Raw genomic sequence first — 11,383 nt, forward strand, 5'->3', positions numbered from 1 at the left:
AAATAATAGAATTTTAATTTATTCTAATACTCAATAAACTTTTGTTAAAATACTATTTATTAAATTAAAAAACAAAGAAAAGAATAAAAAAAAAAATTAAAAAAAAAACAAAAACAAAAACAACAAATATTATTTATAAAAAATGATTGATGATTCTTTAGCAAATGTTTGGCAATTAATACCAACACGTAGATCACAAATGATCATAAACTATCAACAAGAGGTTATCCATTCTCCAACACCAATTGCCTCAATATCAAATAAAAATGATACAAATCAACAATTACAACCACAACTACAACCACAACAACCACAACAATTATCACCAAATGTTGATCAACATATGCAATTGGAACAACAATTACATTACCAATTACAACAACAAGCTTTACAACAACAACAAGCTTTGCAACAACAACAACAACAACAACAACAAATACAACCATCATCAATTATTTCAACAACACAAGAAACAACCGGATTTTTCCCAGTTGAAAGACATGGTCATACAACTTGTTTATATAAAAATAAAGTGATTTTATTTGGTGGTACACCTGATGGTTCACATGGTTTAAGTGATTTATATTTTCTTTATTTAGGTAATTATTTTTATAATTATTTAAAAAAATAATTTATAAAATTTAAAATTATTAATTTATTTTTTATTTTTTATTGATTTTTTGAAGATACATATTCTTGGGTTGAAATTAAAACAAAAGGAAATGCACCAAATGGTAGATATAGACATAGTGCAATTATAATAGAAGATAAAATGTATATATTCGGAGGATATAGGTCAAAATGTTTAAATGATTTACATGTATTAGATTTAGAGACATTTACATGGTCAGAACCAATTTGTATTGGAGAAGCACCATCGGCACGTTCATCACATTCAGTTTGTTGTGTTGGAAAGATGATGATATTATTTGGAGGTAGTGGAGCACGTTACTCTAATGAATTGTTTTCATTGGACACTGTTACGATGCGTTGGACTAAACATGATGTATTGGGAACACCTCCCTCAGAGAGATGGTGTCATACAATGTGCAGTTTCGGTAAGAAGGTGGTTACATTTGGTGGCTCAAACGATAAGAGAAAAGATAATAAAGTTTATATATTGGATACCGATACGATGGAATGGTCGCAACCTCCCACCTCTGGAAACTGTCCAATACCCAGACAGTTGCATACTGCAGTGGCAATCGGCGAGAGTATGATCGTTTTCGGAGGCTGGGGTAAACATCAGGAATTGAATGACCTCTACATACTCAATACTCGTACTATGAAATGGGTTTGTCCAAAGATTGACAATGTCATACCTTGTTGTCGTCAACTTCATTCCGCTTGGGTATACAATGGTAAAATGTATACTTTGGGTGGCTATTTTAAAAACAAAAGAATGATCGATGTTTATTGTTTCACACCCGAACAAACCGTTTCAACTCTACGTGAATTTTGTATTGAAACCATTGTCGAAGATGTTTTCAAATATGTACCAATGTTTAATCATTTCCCAGAGGAAATACTATATCAAATTTTCTCAAGATTATCTCAAGCTGGAAAATTAATACCACTTCAATTGGATTATTTAATTAGAAAATCTTATTTAGCCGACCAAGTTGCTTTAGTTTTATCTACCAATAAGAATGGTGGTACAATTGAAGAAACTCCAAATCCAATTTAAAAATATTAATTAAATAATAAATAATTTTAATAAATAATAAATAATAAAAAAAAAAAAAAAAAAAAAAAAAAAAAAAAAAAAAAAAAAAAAAAAAAAAAAAAAAAAATTTTTAAAAATTTATAAATAACAATCAGAAAAAAATAAAAATATTTTAAAAAATAAAATAAATTCTTTTTAATTATAAATATCCGTTTCTATTTATTTGGAATTAAATTATTTTTATGGGTTTAATGTTTTTATTTCCGCCTTTTTCCATTTTTTCATTTTTCCCCTTTTTTTTTTTTTTTTTTTTTTTTATTTATTTTTATTTTTTGTTTTTTTATTTTTTTTTATTTTTTTTTTTTTTTCATTTTTTGTGAAATTTTCTTTTTTTTTTTTTTTATTTTTTTTTTTAATTACGCAAAAGAAAAAAAAAAATAAAAAAAAAAAAACCAACAACATGACTGTGAAAACCATTACAAAGAAATTGATAACAGTATTATGTTTAAAAGGTTGCCATGGTAAGTAATTTTAAATCCTTTTTATATATTTATTAAAAAATCATTTTATAAGAATAAAAAAAAAAAATAAAAAATAAAAAAAAAAAAAAATATAAAAAAAAAAAAATAAAAAAAACAATAATAATAATGATAATAATAATAATAATAATATATGAATAAATAATTTAAATATTTTAATTTTATTTATTTTTTTTTTATTTATTTTTTTTATTTAATTTTATTTTTTTAATTTTTTTTTTTATTTATTTTTATTTTTTTAATTTTTTAAATTTTTTTTTTTTTTTTTTTTTCACAATTTAAATTGTGTTGTGTGAGGATTTGTTTTCATTCACACTGTTTAAAATATGTAAATTTATTCAAAGTTACACATACACATAAAAATTAATAAAAAACAAATCCGTTTTTTTTTTTTTTTTTTATAATATAATAACAATAAATTTTAACATACTAACCTATTTTTTTTTTTTTCAAAAAAAAAATATTTTATTTTTAGGTTCGGGTAAGACTGAATTATGTAAATACTTTTCAAAAGTTGGGTTTACTGTCTTAGATGAAGCATTTTTAGACATGCCAACTTTTTCTATACCAAATCAATCACTAACCATGGAAACCGTTTGGGTCTCAAATTGGTTTCAAAGATTACTAAAGATGGAGTTAATTGAAAATTCAAATAATAATAATAATAATAATAATAATAAAAATAATAATAACCACAATATTAATAAATTTGATAACCAACATCATAAAGTTTTTATTGCTGACCGATCTCCATTTTCAGCTATTTTATATTCACAAAATAACGGTCATTATTTAGATCCAATCATAAGTGAACAAATTAAAGAATTAAAAAAATATACCAATATAGATATAAAAACCGTTTATTTAAGAGTTGAAAAAGATGTACTATGGGAAAGAATTCAAAAAAGATTACAAGAACAACCTGAAAGGAAAAAATATAATGAAGATAATTACCAGTGGATGCACGATACTGTCAACTTTTACGACTCTCGTAAATGGGATTATGTCATTGAAAATAACACCTTTTCCCCTGAATCAATTTTCACTCAATTAACAACTCCAATTTTAGAAAAACAAGAACAACAACAACAAAAATAATTATGGTATTTATTTTTTTTTTTTTTAAAAAAAAAAAAAAAAAAAAAAAAAAAAAAAAAATTATAACAGTAATAATTTTTATTATTATTTTTTAAGATTATATTAAATTAAATAATATAATATATTTAATTATCATTTTAATTTAAAGATAAATTTAAAAAAACTGGAATTAAAATTTAAAATTTCCAAGAAAAAAACCAAAAAAAAAAAAATCAAAAAAAAAAAAAAAAAAAAAAAAAAAAAAAAAAAAAGGGTAGAAAAAAAAAAAAAAAAAAAAAAAAAAAAAAAAGGAAAAAAAAAAAAAAATCAAAAAAAAATTATCCAATATTTGTTGTGATATAATTGCAACTGAGTTGGGAAAAAAAAAAAAAAAAAGCTTTTAAAAAGAAAAAAAAAAAAAAAGGGCGCCACAAGTGTCGGTTATAATTTTTTATTTTTTTTAAATTTTTATTTTTTTCAATTTTTTTTTTTTTTGTATTTTTTTATTTTTTTTTTATTTTTTTATTTTTTTTTTTTTTTATAATTTTTTTTTTTGAATTTTTTTTTTTTATATAAATTTTTAATTTTTTTTTTTTTATTTTTTTTTTTTTTTTATTTTTTTTTATTTCCAAATTTTTTTTGGTGACTTAATTTTTAACACACTAAATTTGTGCCACAAAAACAAATTCACTCATTAAAAAGTTTTTTTTATTTTTCAAAAAAATTTTTTTTTTTATTTTTTTTTAATTTTTTTTTTTTTTTTTTATAAATTTTCTAGACAGTTATAAAAAACAATAAAATAATAGTTATAATAATTAAAAATAATAATAATAAAATAACAAAAAATAGAATAAATTATTATTATTATAATATTTGTTTTTATATTTATATATACAATCTATCAAATAATAATTTTATATAAATAAATAAATAAAAAAAAAAAAAAAAAAAAAAAAAAAATATATATATATATTTTATTTTATTTTTTTAATTTAAAAAAAAAATAATAGTAAATTAAATATAAATATAAATATTTTTTATTTTTTTTTTAAAAAAAAAAAAATGTCATTAGAACAACAGGATGAAACAGTAGTTGAAGAAGAAACAAAAACAAGTTTTGAAACAAATAATTCAACTGCCAATAATACCAACAACAATACAGATAATACATATAAGGAGGAAATTTTAAAGAGTACCGAATCTATAACTCGAAATGATGATAAAGTTGATCCCACTTCAGCAACAGCATTAGAAAAAGATATAATAAATAATGGTGAATATAGTGGAAGTAGCAGTAGTAGTGGTAATAATAATATTAATGGTAGTAATAATATAAAAAATATAGTTATTGAAAAAGTTGAGCAATTAGAAAGAGTGGTTGTTAATAATAATAATGGTGATGAGAATAATAAAGATATTCACGATAGTAGCAACAATACTGAAGATATTGATATTAGCAAGTCACATATTATAAAATACGATAAAGATGAAATGTCAACTATATCTACAATACACTATTCAGATGATGAAAGTTCAAAAGAAAAACAAGATAACATTAATAGTAATAATAATAATAATAAAAATAAAAATGAACAAATTATAAATAGTGAGAATATATTAGATACTCCTATGACAGAAGCTTCAGATCAAACAACTCCTTCTGATACACCACCAACTTTAACAAATAACACATCATCAACAACTACTACTACTACCACCAACAATACAACAACTGCTGCAACTACTACAACCAATAGCAGAAGAAAACGAAATTCTCTTAGTACACCTTCTAGGTATGTACCTTAATATATATATATATATTTTTTTAATATTACATTCTTTTTATACCTTTTCCTTTCTCTTTTTTTTCTTTTTTTCTTTTTTTTTTTTTTTCTTTTTTTTTTTCAATATATTAAATGGAATAAAGACAAATAAATAAAACTTTTTTTAAAAAAAAACAAAAAAAACAAAACAAACCAAAAAAACCAAAAAAAAAAACAAAAACCAAAAAAAAACAAAATCAATTTCAAGTGAATTTTATTTTTATTTTATTATATTTCCTATCCTTTTTTTTTTTTTTTTTTTTTTTTTTTTTTTTAAATTTTTTAGTTTATATTTTTACATACTTTTTTAAAAGATTATATATTTATTCAATTTTTTTATTTTTATTTTTATTTTTTTTTTTAGTGAAATGGATCCAGTATTAGATTCAACATCAGAAAATAATACAACTAGAAAGACTAGAGGTTCAAGAAATTCTAAAAAAGAACCAGAAGAACTTTTACTAACACCAGAACAAGCAAAAGAATTATCAAATAAAAGTAAAAAATGGATATATGTCCCAATTATTGAAGCAGAAGCCAAAAAAGAAGAAGTTCTTCCTGCAAAGAGAGATAGAAAACAAGTATTTAACGAAAATATATTTTCATCATCAAGAAAATCAACAACAAAAGGTGGTGAAAAGAAAAATGATACAGCATCAACAACCAATACACCAATTATAACAGCACAACAAAATACTACACCATTATCACCAACACAAACAACAACAACAACAACAACACCAACAACAACCACTGCACAACAAAATACACCAGCACAAACAGAATCAAAACCACCAACAACCATTTCAATAAATATTAAAGGATCAAAATCACCAAAAACAACTGGTGGTAAACAACAGAAACCAACTCCACCTTCACCAGTGGTTATATCACAACCAGTAGTCCCATCTACACCAGTAGTTGCTACTACTAAAAAAACAAATAGTAGATCTAAAAGGTCAACTGCAAACAACAACAGTGAAACCACACAAACACCAGAAGTTGTTATTTCAGCACCAACTACAACTACGGCTGCCATTACAACACCAATAAATATAACACCATCTTCTGATTCTGCAACTATTCAACAATTACAACAATCAATTTCAATGTTGGAGGATAAAATAAGATTAATTAGCTCAAATAATAAAGTAGCAACCGAAATTTTAAATAATACAATAACAACAACTACAACAACAGCAGCAACATCAGCAATAAAAGATGAAGAAATTATCGAAAATACAGAATTACAAACAACTTTTACAAAAAGTTCAACTTTAGCACCACCTTCATCAGAAAGAAAATATTCAAATTTATATAGCGATGACGAAGACGATACTGAAATGGTAGATGTCTCTGTATCAATACCAATACCAATACCAATACCAACACCAACTCAAACCACAACTAAAAAAACAACTTTATCAAAAAAAAGAAAATCGAATACATCAACTATAATACCCACAACAACAATACAACAAGAACAAGGACAAGAACAAGGGCAACAACAACCACCACAACAACAACAACCACCACAACAACAACAACCACCACAACAACAACAACCACCACAACAACAACCACCACAACAATCAACTTCACCATCAAAAACACAACAAGAAAATACATCATCAACCACTACTACAACAACCACTACTACAACAACAACAAATACAGAAGATACAACAACTGTTATAGATAAAAAGCCAAAAAAGAAACCAAGACATTCAGCTCCATTGATACCACAAATAAAACCAAGACTTCCATTGAACGGAGGTTCAAGTGAAAGAGCACAAAGATCATCAAGAGGTAGAATGGGTAAGGCAATGAGAGATGTTGTTTTAACACCAGTATTTAAGAGATGTTTAGATCTCTTGGAAGAACTTTTTGAACATCAACATTCTCCACCTTTTCTCGTTGCTGTGGATCCATACGCATTGGGAATCTTGGATTACTTTGACGTCATCAAGCATCCAATGGATCTTGGAACTATTAAAGCCTCACTTATAGGTGGAGGTTACGATACCATTGATAAATTTGCCGAGGATTGTCGTTTGGTATTTTCAAATGCTAAAACCTATAATCCTTCAACAAACCCTGTACATATTATGGCACAAAGCCTCGAAGATGTTTTTGAAAAAGGATTCCCAAAGGTTTTAATTGAACCACCTTCACCACCACCAAAGAATGTCGATCAAGAAAAAATTGAAAAACTTTCAAATGATTTAAAAAATGTTACAAAAGAATTGGAAAAATTTAAAAAAGATGATAGTAATAGTATTAATAATAATAATAACAATAATAATAATTATAATAATAATAATAATAATAACAATAATAATAGTAGCAGTAGTAGTAGTAGATCTTCAAGTAGAAAGAGTCATAGTAGTGGTAGCAGTAGTAGTCATAGAAGTGGATCAAGTCGTTCAAGTCGTGGTAGTAGTAGTAGTAGTAGTAGTAGTAGTAGTAGTAGTAGCAGTAGTAGTAGTAGTAGCAGCAGCAGCAGTAGTAATAATAAAAAATATCCAAAGGTTACAACTGAAGAGAAAACAAAATTAGGTGCTGAAATTACTCAATTACCTGTAGATTTATTACCATCGATTCTCCAAATCATTCATAATACCAATTCATTACCTGAGCAAAAACCAGGTAGTGAAGTTGTTATTGATTTAATGAAATTTGATGACGATATATTAAGAAGATTGAGTAAATTTGTTGAACAATATAAAAATGGCGAAATACCACAACATGCCTTACCATTGTCTGCTCCATCCTCTACTCACAGTAGCCATAGTAGTAGTCATGATTCAAGTAGTAACATTAGAGAAATTGAAAAACTTCAAAAACAACTCGATCGTTTGGGTAAAGGTCAACAAAATAGTAGTAGTAGTAGTAGCAGTAGTTCACACAGTAAAAGAATTTCAAAACCAATTTCAAAAGCTCGTGGTCGTAAAGTAATTTCAACTAGCTCTTCAAATTTAAATAATAGTAGTAATAATATTAATAATAATAATAATAATATTAATAATTATAATAATAATAATAATTATAATAACAATAATAATAATAATTTAAATAATAACAATAACAATAATATTAATAGCAACCTAAATAATAATTTAAATAATAATAATAACAAAGATGATATTGTAATTGATGGTTTCAAAAAAGAAAATTTCTCGTCTATCCCTGAAAAGGATGTAGAGACTGATATAAGTGAGTCTAGTGATAGTGAAAGTGATAGTGAAAGTGGCTCATCCGATTCAAGTAGTTCATATTCTGATTCTGATTTTAGTGATAGTGATAATGATAGACGTAGAAATTATAATAATAGTTATAATAATAATAATAATAATAATAATAATAATAATAGTAGTAATAATTTCAATAATCAAAATAATAGTTATAATAATAGTAACAATAATAATAATAATAATAGTAGTAATAATAATAATAATAATAACAATAATAATAGCAATAATAATAATAGTAATAACAATAATAATAATGTTAATAATAATAATAATAATCATAATAATAATAATCATAATAATAATATTAATAATAATAATAATAATATAAATAATAATACAACTCAACCATCGCCATCACAACAATCTACATCACTAACAAATGAACCAATCAAACCACCAACCATCTTACAAACAGTTAAAAAACCTGCACTTCCGGTGACTGGTTCTGTTGCATCATGGAGTTTTGATCCAACAAATAATAAAGAATCTTCCTCATCATCATCTACATCATCCACATCATCTACATCGAATACAACTTTAACACCAATCATTCAACAATCATCACTTACACATGCATCATCACCAATTTCTTCTTCAACATTTGTTTCCTTTTCATCTTCATCCTCAACCCCACCAACTAATAACTTATCTCCACCATCACCAGGTCTCCCAAATTCACCATCTATTAATTCACCATCCTCTCCAAGTGCAAATAATAATAATACCGATTCAGCATGGAACCATTTTAAAGCAAAGAATATTACATTAAAACAAAAGGAGAAAGAACGTGTTTTACAAGAAGAGGTATTAAGAAAAGAAAGAGAAGAAAAAGAAGAAGAACTTAAAAAAGAAGAAGAAAAGAAAAGAATTGAGATGGAAGAAATTAAAAGATTGGCAAAGGAGAAAGAAGAAAGAGAAGCTGAAGAAACAAGAAAACAAATTGAGTCTGAAAGAGCTGCTGCTAGAGAAGCAAGGGAAAAAGAAAAAGTATATTTTTATTTATATAAATATACATATATATTTTTGTGAAAATCCACTAATTTTTTTTTTTTTTTTTTTTTTTTTTTAATTATTATTTTAGTTAAATAATTCCAAAGGAAACATGTCTTTTCAATATCAAATGGATGTGATGGCTTCTTTTGAGGACAATATCGATTCATCAGGTTCACTCTTAAACTTACAACTCAAACCTATTGAAGATCCGTTGTAAAACTATCAATCAAGATTTGGTTTTTTAAAAAAAAAAAAATATAAAAAAAAATATAAAAAAAAATATAAAAAAAAAAGAAAAAATACAAAAAGAAGGTCCATTAAAAAAAAAGAATAATTAAATAATAATAATAATAATTATATAAAAAAAGATAACAACTTCAAATGTAAATTAAAAAAAAAAAAAAAAAAAAAAGCCTCATTCAAATTTATTTCTTCTATCAAATTAGGTGGTTTTTATTGGGTAATTTTTTTTTTTTTTTTTTTTTTACCTTTTTCTTCTTTTTAGTGATCCAATGGACCAAAAAAAAAAAAAATATCAACCTTTTTTTCACAAATTATATATACATTGTTTAAATTATATTTATCTAAAATAAACTATTTTTTTTTTTTTCACTTTAAAATTTTTTCAATAAAATCTTGGATTATTTTAATTGCTTTCTTTTCCCTATCTTCATAAGAACCATCCAATAAATTATATTCTATTTCAAATTCTTTACATTTTTCAATTAATTTAGATTGAAATAATTCTCTTTCTTTTTCTTCTGGAATTAATCTAAGTTCGTCACTTTTTAAAAAATAAAATAAAGATTAATATTTAATTTTTCAGTAATAAATAAATAATAAATAATAAATAATAAAACTATAATTATTTTTTAATTTCTTACTTTACCCATTTAGTTTTATAATCTAAAAATAGATATAAGTCATATTTACTTTCTTTTGCAATTTTTAGTAATTCATTGGAATAATATCCAATTAATTTATCACTCCACTTTTTTTGTTTTTTTTTTTCAAAAAATTTATTTAGTATTTTTTTTTTTTTTTTTTTTTTTTTTTTTTGGTTAATAATGGTAAATAATTTTCTGTTTTAAAAAAAAAAATTAAAAAAAATAATATTTACAAGTAAAGTTACTAAAGGACATGTATCACAGATTAAAAAATTTGGATTATTATTTCTATCTATTGATAACTTTTCTAAATCTAATTGACCATTCGCAACATTTAAAAAATCACTTTCGCCTATTTATAGTTTAAAAAAGAAAAATTGTTATTAGAACGAAATTAAAATTTTTAATAAAAAAAAAAAAAATAAAAAAAATAAAAAAAATAAAAAAAATAAAAAAAAACAATAATTAAAGACTTACAAAATGGATTTTTATCAAAATCTCTATTTTTAAAATATTCAATTGCATATTCCTCAACCCAAGGGCGATTAAAATATTTTGATAAACTTTTTGAAATTGTTGTTTTAAATGTTGATTCACCACCAATAATACAAATTTTTTTGGTTTTCATTTATTTTTTTGGTTTGAATGTGTGTTGGTGAAATAAAGAAGAAAAAAAAAAAAAAAAAAAAAAAAGGATTGTGAATGGGTGTCTATTAATATGATTATTGATTTATATTGTTTTGTTTATTGATGGCGAAAAATGAAAAAAAAAAAATTGAAAAAAATTAAAAAACGAAAAATAAAAAAAAGATATTTTTTTAGTTTTGAGAAATGGGTTGTGTTTTTTTAAAAAAAAAAAAAGTGGGAATAAAATTATTACTAAACATAACAAAAGAAGTTTTTTTTTTTAACACACCTAAATTTTTATTTAAGAGATTCAAATATTAACTATTCGTTTTTTGACAGATTCAAATATTAACTATTCGTTTTTTTTTTTTTTTTTTTTTTTTTTTCAAAGTCAGGTCGGAAAATGTAAATGAATTTTTAAAAATCTCCTTTAGACCAAAAAAAATAAAATGGTAATGGTCCCATTACCCCCGATTAATAAAATTTTTTTTTTTTTTCAGTTTTTTTTTTTTTATTT

At 23.3% G+C, this 11,383-nt stretch overlaps 4 protein-coding genes across 4 annotated transcripts; 3 read left to right on the forward strand and 1 right to left on the reverse strand.

Moving 5' to 3' along the window:
- Positions 1-142: 142 nt before the first annotated feature.
- On the forward strand, positions 143-1,687 carry DDB_G0270750 (Kelch repeat-containing protein; the record flags this gene model as incomplete). The annotated part of the gene is made up of 2 exons (XM_641503.1): positions 143-599; positions 687-1,687. The coding sequence occupies 2 exons, from the start codon at positions 143-145 to the stop codon at positions 1,685-1,687; spliced, it is 1,458 nt and encodes a 485-aa protein (XP_646595.1).
- Positions 1,688-2,126: 439 nt separating this feature from the next.
- On the forward strand, positions 2,127-3,303 carry DDB_G0270168 (hypothetical protein; the record flags this gene model as incomplete). The annotated part of the gene is made up of 2 exons (XM_641504.2): positions 2,127-2,187; positions 2,681-3,303. The coding sequence occupies 2 exons, from the start codon at positions 2,127-2,129 to the stop codon at positions 3,301-3,303; spliced, it is 684 nt and encodes a 227-aa protein (XP_646596.2).
- A 1,041-nt stretch (positions 3,304-4,344) lies between these two features.
- DDB_G0270170 (bromodomain-containing protein) lies at positions 4,345-9,569 on the forward strand (the record flags this gene model as incomplete). The annotated part of the gene is made up of 3 exons (XM_641505.1): positions 4,345-5,075; positions 5,470-9,346; positions 9,441-9,569. 3 exons carry the CDS (start codon positions 4,345-4,347, stop codon positions 9,567-9,569), a joined length of 4,737 nt encoding a protein of 1,578 aa, XP_646597.1.
- A 392-nt stretch (positions 9,570-9,961) lies between these two features.
- On the reverse strand, positions 9,962-10,867 carry DDB_G0270172 (hypothetical protein; the record flags this gene model as incomplete). Its single annotated transcript, XM_641506.1, has 4 exons — positions 9,962-10,136; positions 10,237-10,343; positions 10,473-10,591; positions 10,717-10,867. 4 exons carry the CDS (start codon positions 10,865-10,867, stop codon positions 9,962-9,964), a joined length of 552 nt encoding a protein of 183 aa, XP_646598.1.
- Positions 10,868-11,383: the final 516 nt, after the last annotated feature.

This window comes from Dictyostelium discoideum, assembly GCF_000004695.1.
Source record: "Dictyostelium discoideum AX4 chromosome 1 chromosome, whole genome shotgun sequence".
Taxonomy (NCBI): Eukaryota; Evosea; class Eumycetozoa; order Dictyosteliales; family Dictyosteliaceae; genus Dictyostelium; species Dictyostelium discoideum.